This window comes from Macrobrachium nipponense, chromosome 11 (assembly GCF_015104395.2).
Source record: "Macrobrachium nipponense isolate FS-2020 chromosome 11, ASM1510439v2, whole genome shotgun sequence".
Taxonomy (NCBI): Eukaryota; Metazoa; Arthropoda; class Malacostraca; order Decapoda; family Palaemonidae; genus Macrobrachium; species Macrobrachium nipponense.
The window spans coordinates 93,172,826-93,189,816 of record NC_061087.1 but is presented as its reverse complement, the minus strand read 5'-3'; the positions used below and the strand labels follow the sequence as shown (position 1 = coordinate 93,189,816).

At 37.1% G+C, this 16,991-nt stretch overlaps 1 protein-coding gene and 2 non-coding genes across 3 annotated transcripts in view; all 3 read left to right on the top strand.

The window, feature by feature from the left end:
* The window catches only part of LOC135209406 (probable ATP-dependent DNA helicase HFM1), a 285,878-nt gene that overhangs the window by 169,758 nt on the left and 99,129 nt on the right, over positions 1-16,991 (top strand). Inside the window, exons 6-7 of the mRNA XM_064242100.1 lie at positions 7,128-7,211; positions 8,019-8,163. Coding sequence (XP_064098170.1) covers positions 7,128-7,211; positions 8,019-8,163 — 229 coding nt within the window. The remainder of the gene's footprint in view (positions 1-7,127; positions 7,212-8,018; positions 8,164-16,991) is intronic.
* Trnae-uuc (transfer RNA glutamic acid (anticodon UUC)) lies at positions 11,388-11,459 on the top strand. The gene has a single exon. It is a non-coding gene; the product is annotated as a tRNA-Glu (tRNA).
* Positions 14,039-14,110, top strand: Trnae-cuc (transfer RNA glutamic acid (anticodon CUC)). The gene has a single exon. It is a non-coding gene; the product is annotated as a tRNA-Glu (tRNA).

The following is a 16,991-nucleotide window of genomic DNA, read 5'->3' as shown; positions in this document are numbered from 1 at the left end:
AAATTTTAATGTAACGAAGCTCATTCAAAGGGAGTGCGAAGTTCTCGGAGAATTATCATGGTGTCAGAATCTTCCAAAATCCAAAGCCATGTAGTTACATTATTATCTTGAATCGTTATCATCACCAGTCTGTTTGACAGACATGCTATCAGCGTCTTGGATATACTGTACATGATAAAAGAATTGATTAAATCTGCAGTTACGGTACGCACCTTTATTCTTGAGATTTGTAGAGTAATATTTGCTGTAGACAGTAAGCTCCTGTATAATCGATGTTTGCAGGCGATTCGGTCATTTTCCTCGGTAGGGGTTTAGTGCTGTCAGTGCACCTCACGCGGTACACTGTAGACATTACTTAAGGTTTTTGCAGCGTCCCTTCGGCCCGTAAGTGGAACCCCTTCCATTCCTTTTACTGTACCTCCATTTATATTCTCTTTCTTCCATCTTGCTGTCCACTCTCTCCTAAGAATTGTTTCATAGTGCAACTTAGGTATTCTTTCTGTTACGCCTGTCAGATCTTTCTGCTGCCAATTTCCATTTCAGCTGAAAGACCTCATAGGTCCCAGCGCTTGGTCTGTGGCCTAAGTTCTATATTCCAGTCCTATATTATTTATTATTTGGGTCAGAAGAAAGGGAAGGCGTTTGGCTGAATGAGCTTTCACCAATTATGTTGAAAGGGATTTGTTTTACTGATACTTTTAAATATGATATCAACAATAAACAAAATTAACTTGAATACCTTAAGTAATCTAGTTCAAATTTGACTGAGACTGAAGATGAGTTTCGCATGTCCATCAGTACCCTCATGCCTTCCGTATAACCCAAAAGCCAAAAGCCGTGTTATGAAACAGTGGCAGGATCGTACCCATTGTGTAGCAGACCATTTATCTTCACGATTAGACCTGAGGTCGAACATGAATTTCGGGATCCTAACATCCATTACCTTTCTTGTGCAATTGTGCCCCCGGGGTGCGAACGTGACAGAAGACGAAAGGGTGCGCCAGATCCTCTTCGGCGCCCCCTTTTGCATAATTTCAGAGATACGAATGACCCTAATTAGATGGGGTAAATGGTAGCAGGGAGGATGACGTCAGTAGTTCATAAATCGTGCAGGTGATGGCAGTTGTTTATCAGGTTTTGGCTGCGGATTTTTCAAGGGTAGTTCCGGGTGGTTGGATGACTTCCAAAGAGTGAGCTGATATTTCCTAAGCAATTTCATTATAGCGCTGAATAATTCCTATGGATTCCAGTGCTTGGCTTCAAGCCTAAATTTCAAATTCCATGCCATTCCATTCCGGAAATTCTGATGTTTCCCAAGAGTGGACGATTCAACAACGAACTGTTTTGAGACAGGGTATGGTGATGAGCCTTTGGTTGATGGTAGACAATAAATTAGGTTAATTTTTATAGCTACCAGATTACATTTTAACTGTATTTTTTTTTTTATTTTTATAGTTACCAAATTACATTTTAGCTGTAATTTTTTATAGTTACCAGATTGACATTTTAACTGTAATTTTTAATTTTTATAGTTACCAGATTACATTTTAACTGTAATTTTTAATTTTTATAGTTACCAGATTACATTTTAACTGTAATTTTTGATTCTGTAGTTACCAGAGTACATTCTGATTGTAATATTTATCTCATAGGAGTCGAGAAGTAAGGTTTATGGTGGTGACCCTTCGGTTGATGGTCTGTGATGTCTTAGAGTTATTTTTACGGTTAACAGAAACCTTTTCCATTTTAATGAATTTGTTTTAATTTTCATTTACTTGCGATGTGAATTGGGATGAAATTTTGTAGTGTTACTTAATTTTTAATTGTCCTAAAATTTTATTAGACTGGATGATTGGTAAGAAATTGCAAAGGAACCCAGCAAGTTAACCTAAATTAAATTATTTACCAAAGGGGACAATCCTCTTTTTCATTCTGTGTAGAAGTCTGGCCTTCGTTTGTTCCGGTTGGGTCTTTTCTTCGGGATCTGGTTTTATTGGGTACTAAAGCCCTCGCCACCTGCATCAGCTCTGAAAGACATTTGATTAAGTTTAGGTTTAAACAAATCCAGGCACTGCATTGTTTATGGTATTAGTAGGATATCTCTTTAAGCAGAATTGTTTATGGAGGATTATGACCTTTATTGAAAAGTTCCACAGTTATTTCATCAGAAGGCAGTGACGTAGTTTATGACCCTTTAGTTGCAAGTGGGTGGAATGATTAACAACCGGAAGTCTCTGAAGAACTTCAGATTTGGTAATCGATGCCGGGTGTATATATATATATATATATATATATATATATATATATATATAGATATATATATATATATATATATATATATAGATAAATAAATATATATATATATATATATATATAATATATATATATATATATATATACTAGATGTCCTTTGCTTCGGTGCAGTACCCTTTCAGTCTATACCTTTAGGGACCTGCCACTCTGAAAGCCTAGTGCTCAATGATTTTGGAAATACCACTCCAAGGTTTCCCTACTGTTTCACTAGTGATGCGACCCAGTAGATATTTTCAAGACATTAGAATCTTAAGATTACACGCATTTTTCTATTACAGAATAATGTATCACGTAAATAGAAAAACAGATTATTATATATAGAAGTTTTTCTTGTCTCACAACGAAGATGTTTTGTTCTATTGACGATGGGAGGTAATTTCTTGCAAGATATTTCTTAGGCTTTGAAAGTATCCTCTCTCTGTTTTTCTCACTCTCTCTCTTTCCAATGGCCAGAATTCCTCATATTGCCTTATAGATACTGTTTACTCATATCGCTTGGTTCATGACCTCATAACCTATACATCACGGAGGCGGTTGCTCAAGAATTGGGCTTCTTCGGATGCCTCCCGAGTCATTCTTCTTCCTCTGTCTCTTAAGGAGAGTCTTTGAAAGAAATGTATGGGTCTACCTACCCTGACCTTGCACACCTTCCTTATACGCTGAATTTGCATAAGTACTCAATCCTGCTCAGTCTCCGCAGCCAGTAATGACCAGGTTCGCTCACGGATTTGGAACGACTTGCTAAGTCGTTTCACGGCCAAAAATAGATATGGTTCAGCGTCCTCCATACATTGGACCTGCTATTACATGACGTCATTGTTTTCGAGTTCTTGACGTTTGTTGCCAAAGGGTAACAGAACCTTTAGAGCGACGTGACTTGTCAAGAACTGATAATTGTTGTGAGTGTCGGTTTGCATATTCCCACACAGGCTATCCGTAACATGTCTCCGTCAGTTTATTCATTTAAGAAGATTGATAATATGTAACAATGATGCTTTTTTATTTTTTGTTTGCATGGTGTTTTTACGTTGCATGGAACCAGTGGTTATTCAGCAAAAAAAAAAATGCTTTTTGAATACTGAAGCATAAGCTTGATTTGAGATACTTCCTCAGGGTTCCTAAATTTTCAAGAGCAATTCCTAACTACTTTCTATTGAAATATTTGTTTGAGGCGATCCCTTATTACATTCTACACCTGAAAATATTATGTATTTGCTTCTTAAAAGCTCTCACATTCCATCATTTCTCACTACTTAACCTGTTATAGTTATGCACATAAGGTTTAGAAGTTCGTGAACATCTTGCAGCAGGATAATAGTGCCGTCTTCCGACTTGTTTGTAACAGACAAAAGCTGGAGACTTATGTTTTTAGTAAGACGAATTTACAATTGTTTATTGTGTCATTTGAATGAATTGGACAGAGTATTAAATTGGATAGGAATGTAGGGATGCGAAGAAAAGGAAGAAAAATATTTGGCTGAAAATAGGGACTAAAGGAGGCTTAGTCATTGGTTCGACCTTGTGGAGGCCTTTTTTGTAAAGTTATGGCTTTAAACATGTGTGCTCCGCGAATCGGTGGATATATTTGGCTTTCATAATTCGTTTATATTTCAGTAAAAAGCCTGACAGAACCGATGATCACATTTTATTGATTATATAATGGTATTTAGTCTCGCCTCGGGGTCAGTAAAACGATACGAGGGAAATCTGTTCTGAAGTTATTTGTTATCGACTATTTTTCAATATAAAATTTATGTGTGGATTGATATGTAATCAAAGATCGATAATGGTTTTTCAGTCGCTGATTGTAGCTAAAGCCCTGAAAAGTTAGCTGTGTTTTCCATCAGTTAGTGGAATACGCAAATACAGTGATAACGCTTAATGTTAGTTCGGAATATTTGTATCATAAATTTAAGCTTAACAAATTGGTAAAGTTATTGATGTATTAAGACTGAAGTATATAAGCAACAAATCTTATTCCTGTACGTGATCGAGTGCTGTTTTTCTTTTCTTATCTTATCTGGAATATACATCACACATTGTAAAGCTTTTGACTGTGCCAAAGTTAATGACTCGGTTACTCAAATGGTGTATAATAATTACATATAGACTGGAATGTTCTCGATTTTTAATAGAATTCCTTGGGTTACGAGATATATTCGCAGCCAAGTTTTGCAGTTACTTTCAAAATCAAAGTAATTTGGATAGAAAATTAAAATGCTAATTTAAGATGACCGTAAATATGTAATTGCTTAATATTCCAAATGTCAGTTATAAAACGGTGAATAATATGAAAGAGCGTGAACAGCGACCTTCCGTAACTTTATTTCCAAATTTATGAATTATTTCTTAGTTGCTCACGATTGTAGATAACAACAATTGCTCACGTTGTAGATAGCAAGAATTGCTCACCAATGCAGATAGCAACAATTGCTCACGATTGTAGATAGCAACAATTGTTCACGATTGCAGATAACAATAATTGCTCACGATTGTAGATAGCAAGAATTGCTCACCATTGCAGATAGCAACAATTGCTCACGATTGTAGATAGCAACAATTTTTCACGGTTGCAGATAGCAATAATTGCTCACGATTGTAGATAGCAAGAATTGATCCAAAGGTATTTCATTAGATGTAGAAAGGGCTGGAATATTTGTCTGGCAAATTCGTTCGGAAACAGTTGTTTCACCGGTGATTCTTTTACTGAAACGCATGACGTAAGAGAGTCAGAAAGGAAGAAATGGGAAGCAGAATGAATGTTCAGCTGTCATCTTTTCCTTTTCCCAGAATGAAACGCACAGAGAATAAGATAATCACATGGAACGTAAATTCCTGGAAAGGTAAATGTAAATTGAATTAGCATTCCCCTCAATTTACAAGGATTTCTCCTGATCATATTAACAGGTGGTGCTTTGATTCGTTCGGATCTATGCTTGACTGGCCGTGCAAGAGATGAGACAACGCAAAACAGTATAATTGATATAAAAGGAACAATTTGATTGTTTCCTGAGTTGTGATCCTGTTGGGAAGTTGGTCGTTTTACTTGATCGTCGATGTAAAGTTTGCTATTTTGCTATCCAATTACTGATTTCGTTAATTTATTAATAACAGTCCGAGTCCTGCTATAGTAGATTCACATTAGCCGTGCATTTGATGTCTAGGCCAATCCCTTACGACGCTCCTGATTGGCTGTTGATAAGCCAATGACAGGGCTGGAAACTCTGTCTCTCTCTCTCCTGAGGGATGCTTTTGAAAGACGTATCCCTCAGGAGATGTGTAACATACATCCTGACTATGTGAACTCTTGAGAGAGACTGAGAGTTTCCAGCTCTGCGATTGGCTTATCAACAGCCAATCAGGAGCGTCGTAAGTGGCTGGCCTAGACATCAGACACACTGGTAATGTGAATCTACTATAGTAGGAATTGGTTTGATTCTGTAAAGATTCCTCTCAAAGTTGTTATGGCCTTTCCTTAACCCGTCATTATAACTGATTTGAATTTAGAACTGAAAGCCTAAATCGCTTCCAACCGACAACCCCACAACCTCAGTTATTAATGGGTCTATATTTAGACCCATTAATAACTGAAGTTATTAATGTCCCTTGGTGTCTTTGGGAATGTGGCCGGCTAATTCTGATACACGCGAGCAGCAATTGAGGTCCTTGTAGTTCGAGGTGCAGAAACCCATCACTTTAGGACATGGTGAGACAGCGACCACACCAGTCATTTCTTTCATCTTGGTAGCTTGAGAATTGATGTAGCCTGAGGCTTCAGACTTGAGGGTGTAACGTAATCACTTGACGTCTGCAGCTTGGTGGAATTGGTTGTAATCCTGCCGTATTGGTGTTAAGTGGGGATTCAGATGGCACAGTACAGCGTGATAACTCAAAGAAGTAGTATAAAGTAAAAAGCATTAAATTTATTTTGGTGAAGAAACTTAAGTCTAAGGTCTTTTAAGTCTGTTCAAATGTACCATAACACCATTTTTGACGTCATTAGATTATGGTATTCATTGTTAACTGTAACCAACATGCAGTGAACTTAATATTTTGTTGGGGAGGTCCCTCTCTCAGTGCTCCATCTTTATTCATATTGAATACAATGATGTCATCATTGTTTTGGCTAATTAGCTCAGAAACTTGAGGGTTAATAAACACATACACACACACAATATACATCACATCCACATCATTATATCTTGAGGTAGTCGCGTTAAATCTGGATTTTGTCAGAAGATTATCATCCCCAGACCCTGCTTCTTTAGGGGTTGGGTATTCAACAGTCCCACAATACGGAGAGAACCTGGTTGTCTTTTTAGTAACAGCCAAAAAACAAAATACTTGAGTATTCTGAAATGGGAAGCCTTTCTGTGTCATTGGCACAGACCAAAGCCTGTTGAGCTTCTTGACAATGCTGCTGCTAATACAACAGTACTGTATCTGCTTGTCTTTTGTTTTCTTTCCATTAATATGTGAACCAGTTTGTATTGGCATTTAGACAATAGTACCCAAAACGTGTTCAATTTGATAAAAGCACCACTTCCGGGGAGTTAAGCCGTTATTTTAGTAACATAACTCGATAATTGACATACTTAGGAGCTTGAAACCTGGTGAAGAGACCTGTAACCCATATGACTCGAACCTCATGATATTGCAAGATTAAACGGACCTTGCTCGAAGCATTGTGAAACAAATTTTGCCTGACATCTTGCTTTATAAAATACCTCTTGACCACCATCACATTTTAAGGAACAAATCTCTGGATTGAGGAGTTTTCAAAAGTAGTTTTCAATTGTTTTTCATTTTTTCAGACCAAGTATGAAAATCTAGTGAATGGCAAGGATGTTTTGGAGTCTTATCTTCACTTCAATCTGGTGGAACATCTTAACGCAGAGGTTAGTGAACGCTCTCTCTCTCTCTCTCTCTCTCTCTCTCTCTCTCTCTCTCTTCTCTTCTCTTCTCTTCTCTCTCTCGCTCTCTCTCTCTCTCTCTCTCTCTCTCTCAGGAGGAGCTGAAGATCCAGTAAGTACTGGGCAGATAGTGTATAAAAACGGCACTGGAACGGAAAGGCCATCAAATCCTGGAAGCTAGAAAGTTTTTGCAAGATGTGGTGGATTGTATGTATGCCGCTGATCCTTTAGTGAAGGTGTATGAAACAGATGAAGTGGCTGTTCTTTCGTTATTAAGCTAATAAAGTTAAATGTGGTTGTGACTTGCCCAAGTGTTTTGATAATTTACTTGCATGTTTTTATATTTATTTATCACTAATCTCTTCTTTTCTGTATTTCTCATTACCTTCTGTTACTTCTTTCTTGTGAACGCCATAATCTTTGGAAGTTTATTTCAAGTTAGTGACCCCTGTGGGCTCGTTTCATATGAATAGGGTTCATTTTCTGAATAATAATAATAATAATAATAATAAAGAGGCAGGATTCCAAGATTCCTATAGGCTGAAGTAGCTCCAGGGCTAATGCAAAAGAGTGTACTGGAAACAGCGCACATATTGAGAAAAGTGATGGACTCCTAAGGAGGCAGGATGCATCCCGGAACCCCACACTATAAATACACCCAGTCGAATTGAAGGACTGTGAAAAAAATAATGATTACGTACTTCTCTTCTTGATTATATATATGTATGTAAATGTGTACAAATTAAAATAAAATTATTGTGGTTTATTTTTCGTAATCATTATTATTTCTAGATCGTGCTGGGTACTGTAACGGATCTTGCTGTTGCTGTGGAATGGCTTCGATCCACTTTCTTCTACGTGAGGGTTCAGCACAACCCTCGACATTACGGCCTCCCTCTCAATATGAAACCGTCTCAACTGGAAGCCAAACTTCAAGGTAAGAATTGGAGTTTTTCATAATAGAGAGGAAGAAAAACGTGGCCTCGTTTCCTGAAAGGAAAACTACTGCGGCGATTTTGTCTGTCCTTCCGCACTCTTTTTCTGTCTCCACTTTTTCTGTCCGCCACCAGATCTTAAAAACTGCTGAGTCTATAGGCTGCAAATTGGTATGTTGATCATCCGCCCTCCAATCATAGAACATACCAAATTTCAGCCCTCTAGCCTCAGTAGGTTTAAATCTATTCAAGGTTGAAGTTAGCCATAGTCCTGCATCCGGCAACGATATAGGCCAGGCCACCACCGGGGCGTTGTTTAAGTTTCAAGGGCCGAGGCTCATACAGCATTATATACCAAGACCACCGAAAGATAGATATATTTTTGATGGCCTTGGTTATACAAAACGTTTTACTTCTTATAATCATTTTTAGTGAAATAATTATTTTCTGAGTTTGTTTGGGTCTTTTGCTCACGTTTTTCCTCTTTTGTATTTTTTTATCATTATTAAGGAGCAGGTTTATCGCTTCCTTTGTTGTCAAGTTCCATCCTTCACCCTTCCTCTGTCTTTCTTTGGTTTTCTTGAGGCTTGGGCTAGAAAAGGGGATTAGGTTGTTTCTCATAGTGTTCCAAATACAGATATATATATATATATATATATATATATATATTATATATATATATATATATTTATATATGTGTGTGTGTGTGTGTGTGTGTAAGTACTTATTAATTTGGATTTACCATAAAAGATACTCTTCATTTCGTCTGGCGAGAAGTGATTGTTGGCCAGAGAATCATTCGTGTTATTCTTGTGCACAATTGATTGTGTAATGTGTAATCGAAGTCATTCCCTCAAGGTGGTCGTCATTCGTTCCTCGACTTCCTCATCCGATTGCATTTATTTATTCTGGAGGGTCTCCGTCTTACGCAACCGCGTATCGACCTTTGCTGAAGGTCAAGCATTGTCTTTAATTGAATAGCTACTGACGTTTGATTTACTCGGATGCACTGAAGACTGTTATTGACTTGGCACCATCATCTCACAGTGGATCGTGTTATTTTTACCCCCAGTCGCGTACGGTTACTTTTAAATGACTAAGTAATAAGGTCAAAGGAATCAGGTCGATATAAATATATAGAAGTTGTAGTGAATGTTGTTTAGGAAAGTAGAATTTTTGTATTACCGTCCTGGATGTATATATTTCATATGCAATGAATAAGTCAGTCAGATATTTCAGTTTTGATTTTTCATTAAATTTTTTCTCGCTTCTCTCTTGAAACAGGAAGATCTCGTGGTACGTCAATTGCTCTTGTCATATCTTCATGCCTTGTGAAATGAACGAATGCCACAGTGTTCTACTCAAGTTGAGCAGCCTTATTATAAAAAAGGGATTTCCTTGGATGTGATACAGTATTCCACTCTTTCCAGTCTAGTTTCGTAGAACTGAGTTGACTGAATGTTGGCGTTCTGCATGCTTTTCCTTGCTTAACTAAGTTACATTGCTACTTTGATTTACACCTCACCCACATTCACTCTTGAACTGACACGTATACAGTTGTGACGCCAGATAACTCACAATCAATCAAGCAATCAAGTGTTAGACCTGCGATACAAATCTAAAGACACATAATTTGTCCTTGTTCAGATTTTTTCTGAATGTGTGAATATATTAAATACATTTTATTTATAACTCGAGATACTCGGTTTTCGGCTAACGTGTCGCTGTAAATCATTCATTTGCTGTCGAGCCCCTACCCACATTGAGACCCATTGAAATGTGAAGGTCAAGAGAAAGCAGGATGCATTGTGGAACTAAGTAATGATTAAGTTACATGACCAATACGGTCTTACAGTTCGAGGATTCGAGGAAGTTGGTCGAGAAGTGATCGTCTCCTCGTCTTGTTAGTGGTGAATTGATGCTCTTATCCCATTTTTTAGGCATTCGGAATTTTCAACAAGGTTTAGGATGTTTTCAAACACACACACCCCAAAAAAAAAAAATGTCATTATCCTACTCTCACTTGAAAAACTGAATTGTAAACTTTTAATTTTTGTGCCTCCAGTCTGTTTATTTGCTGCCATATCTTGGTTATTTATTAGGCCACCTGAAGTACTGTTAACCTACCAAAAGCTATTAGGGTAACATCCTTTGTATAACTAGTTACGATTTTCGCATGTTTTCTCTTTTATAGAAGAATGAACGAAAGCTTTACATTTGTGGTTTAGGTTTAAGAAGCTCGTTCGATTTATTTTTAGCTTTACTTTTCTGAATGGTGGCAACCTTGACATTGGACGTGATAATGCAGCTGAAACCACTGTTTAACCATCATCGTTCCATGACTCCTCGTCGCAAAAAAGGGCTTTCATCGTATTGTTAGTGAGGCACCTGAAACGCTTGAGACTGGGGTACGAGTAGCATTATCGAGCTTTTATTACTTACTCTAAGCGACATTGTTTTGACGGCACGGCGGAGGTACTTGTTATGCTTTTTCCACGTCGTAACAGATCCCTTACCTTCTTTTTAAGATGCATCCTTGACGAACTGATCGTAAACTGACATTATTTGTAAAACGGGGCCTTTTTAAGTGATGTCACAGAATTGTGAATGCAATGTTTAGGTTTCTTTATCTGGCCTCACGCCGGCGAAGGAACACCCTGCAGGTATCTTAGTTTTATCTTTCATATACGTACATGTGCATTTGAAGAATGTATTATACGGTTTATTCCCTTGTCAGAGCAGCCCCTAAATCTTTCAGTGTTTTAGGTGGAGTAAACATGAGAGACTTGACCAGTGAAGGAGATGGGAGAGCAATACATGATTATCCAGTACTCATTCCATCGTGTTTTTCAGGTTTTACTAGTATGTATGCATAAAAGGTGGAAAACTTAGATCACTTAGAAACGAATGCAAATATAATGTGATTTGTATATATATGACAAAGTCTATGAAAGGTGTCCTCAAGTAATCAGTGGTGCTACTCTCCCACCAAAGAAAACTTCAGTAAAGTCAAGGAGGAATGTTTACGTTAAGGGTAACTATTATAGACTGGTTTTAAGAAATGCCACAGTACAGGGCACCCCACATGGTCACCAGCAGAAGAAGGTTGACAATAGTTAACCACAAGAAAAGTTGACATCGTTCAGGCGAATTAACCCAAGAGGTTGTTTTGAAGATATCAATAATTATTTTGTATTTATTCACTGGAAATTCAGCACATTGCAGATCCCATGTGGTCTAGTGGCTAGGATACCTGGCTTTCACCCAGGAGGCCCGGGTTCGATTCCCGGCATGGGAAGACATTTTTGATGTCTTGTATGTATTAAATAGACGAGAATTAAAAGTTATATTGAAAATATACCGCAGCAGATTAAGTATGGCAGGAAGACTTCATCGTGTTATTATTGTTATTACAAAGGTTCTTTTCCTAGGAGGTTATTGTTTTGGGTCTGTTTTCCTGCCTTTTATTTTTATAATAGGATGATGACACTTTGATTGTGAGAGGAGACTTAAATGAGAAGGGAATTGATGAGGCAGAAGCACAAGATAGAAATAGATGGAAACGGCTCATCCGAAACGGCGACCCCCATACCCCATATAAAAAATGGGAACAAGCTGGGAAGAAGAAGACACTTTGATTGACCCCTCTCTGGAAGCTTAGAAGACCCACCGATTGTTCATTGGCATTGATAAATAGTCGACGCAACTCTTAATCGATCGGCATTCAAACGAATCAATGGTGTGGAGTCGCTAGATGAATGTTTTAGCATATTTTATCAGTTGCATTAATCCTGTCTGGAGATATTCAAGCAACGCAGACTTGCTGAAATACGCAGGTGAAAGCAAAGTCTATGATAGGTGCTGTCATAAGTAGATGTATGTGACTTATTTCCTATATAACTTCCAATAGATAATTTAGGTAATTGATATTTTACAATTTAGGTAATTAATATTTCACAGTTGGTCGCCATCCACTTAATTGTAGTTTTTATTTTTCTATAATTGCTTAAGGGGCAAATGAAACCTTTATGTACAGCACCTATGATTATAATTATAATATTGCAAGGCACAAAGACATAAGACATAGATGCCTTCTTTGTGGGCAAACGATAAGGATGAATGTAAATTCTATTATTTCATTGGTTGAGTTGAGTGAATGGCCTTGACTGTCACGACACTGAATTTCCATGTGTACAAATATATAAGAGTTAGAACAGATATTGGAGAGAGCAAATGAAATCAGTGAAGTAAATAATTTAAATTCTGCCCTTGCTATTGTTCGTCTGTACGTGGTGTTACGTTATCTCCATTCCCTCGATGGTTTCTTACGGAGCTCAATAAGGAAAGAAGTGGAGGATAAAGAGCGAGAAAAATAATTAAATGGAGGAGACACTGTATTAATGAAGAGAAGTGTTTAGAGTTACGGAAGTAAGAACTGCAAAGCTTGCGTAAATGAGTAATAGAGTGTGAGTTAACCCCGTTAATCTAAGAAATTACAACTTCGATGACAAAATGTAATGTGAATTTAATTGATGTAGTGAAGAGGAGAAACTCATGTTACTTGATGTATATAGATGCTGAAAAGACAAATGTCACAAATGAAATCAATTGAACAGAAGTGTATTCTCATTTTTCAGGTAGTTATATATGATGTGAATCCTGTTGACTACACTTGATGCATATTTTGTGATAGGTAGTATTTATAGTAATGGAAAAAACAATTAATGTAACAAGCGTTCAATGAGTATATGAAATGAGGAGAAGATGGAGAGACTGCATTTGTGAAGATATGAGACAGAAGAATAAAGGAAGGGAAGACACAGGATAGAAACAATAGGGAAAGGTTCATTAAAAACAGCGACTCTGATTAGGCATGAAGATGAGACAAAAGAGGACGATTTCACTGATACAAAAAGATGAACATAAGTTTGAGTTGGAGAGAAAAAAGTGAAAATTTGTCTATAAACTGTATTAAGATAACTTTCTTTCATAAGAAGGAAATGAGAAGAGCATGTCAAGAGAAAATGCATGAAAAATGATCTAGAGACGAAGACGCGGAGGCGGAAAGATAAGGCGAAATGTGTAAAATTCTCTTGAGGGGCCGTTTGAGAGACTAAGAGGATTGGAGTAGGACTTGAGAGCATCCTGTGGTAAGGGTGTAAGAACTACCACCGTAGGTCCCGTATGACGTAAAAGGCGACTAAAAGGACAGCTGCTGCCTTGCAGTCTTACTCTTTTAGTCAATCTAGGCCCACTGCCAATAACTGTGGAAACTGCTCCCTTGCAGTCTTACTTCTTATTAAAAGGCTAGAACCACCAGCAATAACTGTGGAAACTGCAGCCTTGCAGTCTTACTTTTTATTAAAAGGTTAGGTCCACTGCCAATAACTGTCGAAACTGTTCCCTTGCAGTCTTACTTCTTATTAAAAGGCTAGAACCACCAGCAGTAACTGTGGAAACTGCAGCCTTGCAGTCTTACTTTTTATTAAAAGGTTAGGTCCACTGCCAATAACTGTCGAAACTGCTGCCTTGCAGGTGGACTTTTTAGTCAAAGGCGAGGCCCACCGCCAATCACTGGGCGATGACAGCAAGGGCATGCGGTCGTAAAAACCCCTTTGCCAAACTATAAACCATGCCTGATGTTGTAAGGAATGTATGGATAGCGGTGGGAAAGAAGATTAGTAAGACTTGAGAGCTTCCATATCACGTTTTCCATGGCAGTTACGGGGCATTTGGGTCAGTTAAACCTCCCATTCATGCACTGATACAGATATATGCTGTAAGAGATATTGCAAAAGGAACTAATTATTGATTTGGAAGACTGCTTTCATCGCCGGGATTGGAACAAGATTTTGCAGTTGCCTTCAGATTGATACCTCCCGTGTGGTCTAGTGGCTAGGATACGCGGCTCTCACCCGCGAGGCCCGGGTTCGATTCCCGGCACGGGAAGCTCTTTTGTTTGGTTGGATATGATATAAATAAATTTGATTAAAACGAGTCTAGTTTTTGACGAGTTTCTGTCGTTTCAGTTAAATTTAGGTTTCATAGTTTGTTGATTAGTTAGAGCAGCAGGTTATGTTCATATTTCTATTTTAGTTGTTGGTCCTTTGTGAGTTTTATTTTATTGCTACCTTTTTTCTTTAATTATTCCAAGCAATAAAATGTGGAGCGATTGATATCTGCATTCTTTCATCAGCGTATCTCACTTGGTGTACTGTAGGTATTTTAAAAGGCCTTTGCAGCATCCCTTCGGCCCCTAACAGCATCCACTTCTTTGCCTTTCTCTTCTATCTCCATCCCCGCTTCCTTTCTCCAGTCTTGCTGTCCAACTTCTATATTACTTCATGGTGCAACTATTGGGCGTTCCCCCAAGTTCCACTTGTGGATATTTATACTTCACCTCTTGGTTTTATAGATCTCATTTATCGTGCTATCCAATCACACTAACTTTCTTTTCACTGCCTTAGTGCAGGATGGCCGAAAGTGCCAAAATTGTATAAATATATCAAGTCACTAGTTTAGTGTGAATGGAAACATTTAAAATACTCATGACATGCAGGAAATTCAATGTATGCATTTGTTTCCAGTTTATTTCATGTATCAAAACTTGTAATTTCGTCTCACCACATGAAAGTATCCTGGATGTAGTGATTAATAGGTTTTGCATTGAAGGAGATTCGGGTACTGCCAACCACTCTGTAATTTTGCATAAGATACAATATCTTGGATCTAATAATATGCAGCTTTGTTGGATAGTGATCCCACGATAGTTGAAGATTGGCTCCTTGCTTTTGTATGTTTGTGATGAGAATCATGTTATCTTATTTAGTGATGAGCATATTGTCTCTGGGGTTCTTTTCATTTTGGTCGTTCTGTCGACTTTGGCATTTTGGGTAATAGTACTTCAGAAACTGCTTTTTACAATTCCCTTCCGTTGGGGGTTAGTGCCGTGAGTGCACTGCAAGCATTACGTAAGGTTCTTTGCAGCGTCCCTTTGGCCCCTTGCTGCAACCCTTTTCATTACTTTTACTGTGCCTTCGTTCATGATCTCTATCTTCCACCTTACTTTCCACCCTCTCATAACATTAATTCACAGTGCAACTGCGAGGTTTTCTTCCTATTACACCTTTCAGACCATTTTACTGTCAAATTCCGTTTCATGTTTCCACAGGTGCAGCATTTAAGTTATAAACTTGGTGTTTAAATATTTGGACTTATCCACTACGTATCTCTCAACCCTCCAGAATATGAGATTCTGCCATTATCGTATTCCTACGTCTAGTGCACTACTTCAGTACTAAACTACTTTATCTGAGGTTGAGTCCCATTCTATTATGTTTTTTTTTAATGGTCTAGTTATCGCATTTTTTTGCATCTTTTTAATCCATATCCTCACCAGCATGAATATAATTTACTTTGTGCTTACTTCTTGTTGTACCTCATTATCTTGCGTCATTTTGGAAAAGCCTTTATATACATATGTCCCCAGTTTTGTACCAGCATTCACTGGCTGGTTCTGCTGGTGATAGGTGATAGACTGATAGTGTTCATATTGATTATAACCTTAATATTTTACGTAAATTTTTATTTATTTATTTGTTAACTTATCACTATTTTTGATAACTGATCCCCTCTTTCTGTATATTCCCGTTACCATCTATTACTTTTTTCACTTGAACACCATATTCTTTGAAAGCGCGAATTTCAAGTCACTGTCCCGTGTGGGCTTGTTACATATGAATAGGGTTTATTTTTTAATATAATAATAATAATAATAATATTAGTAGTAGTAGTAGTAGTAGTAGTAGTAGTAGTGTAGTAGTCTTCTTTGAGTATAACGTTGCTGTCACTTGCCTCACTAGGACACTTTTGTGTATGTGTGTGTCTGAAACTTTGTTGTTGAGCTGTTTTCGAAGACCTTTACTTGATTCATCGCTGTAAATTATATCCATTATTTTCACCCCAGGTTTGATGTCTTCGTTTAAAAGAGTTTTTAATCTGGTAACTCTTTATTAGTGAAATAATTATGGTAGTTACTGGGGCTGGAGTACTGTTTTAATTGTGGGGAGTCGGATTATTGGTCCCTGAAATAAAGGTATGAGATTTTCACTAGAAAGGCATGCCCGTTTTTTTACAGACGAACACACATAATTACATATATATATATATATATATATATATATAATATATCTATATATATATATATATATAATATATATATATATAGTATATAATTTTTTGTATATGCGTATAGTATATATGTGTGTATATACATTATACAGTATGTATATATATATATACGTATATATAAATTATATATATATATATATATATATATATATATATATATATATGTGTGTGTGTGTGTGTGTGTGTGTGTGTGTGTGTGTGTGTGTGTGTGTGTGTGTGGTGTGTGTGTGTGAGAGAGAGAGACTGGTAAAAATGTTCTCTTACAACAGAATTCCATCTAATAAAAGGAGCCCATAAAATCGCCAAAATATAGAAAGAAAGTACTATATTTCAGATACTGCTGTCTCTGAAATATAGTACTTTCTTTCTATGTTTAGGCGTTATTATGGTGTCCTTTTTATTATTAGTATTATATATATAATTATATATATATTTGGATCGAAGGCTAGTATGTCGTGACAGACATTCCCTAAAAGTGTGAAGACTTCGAGAAGTTAACAGGGTTGATTGGGTTGTTACAATTACATATGTTTCTTGTAAAAAGACTAGTAGATAATATATATATATATATATATATATATATATATATATATATATATATATATATATATATAAATCCCAACCGATTTCGCTTCTAGAT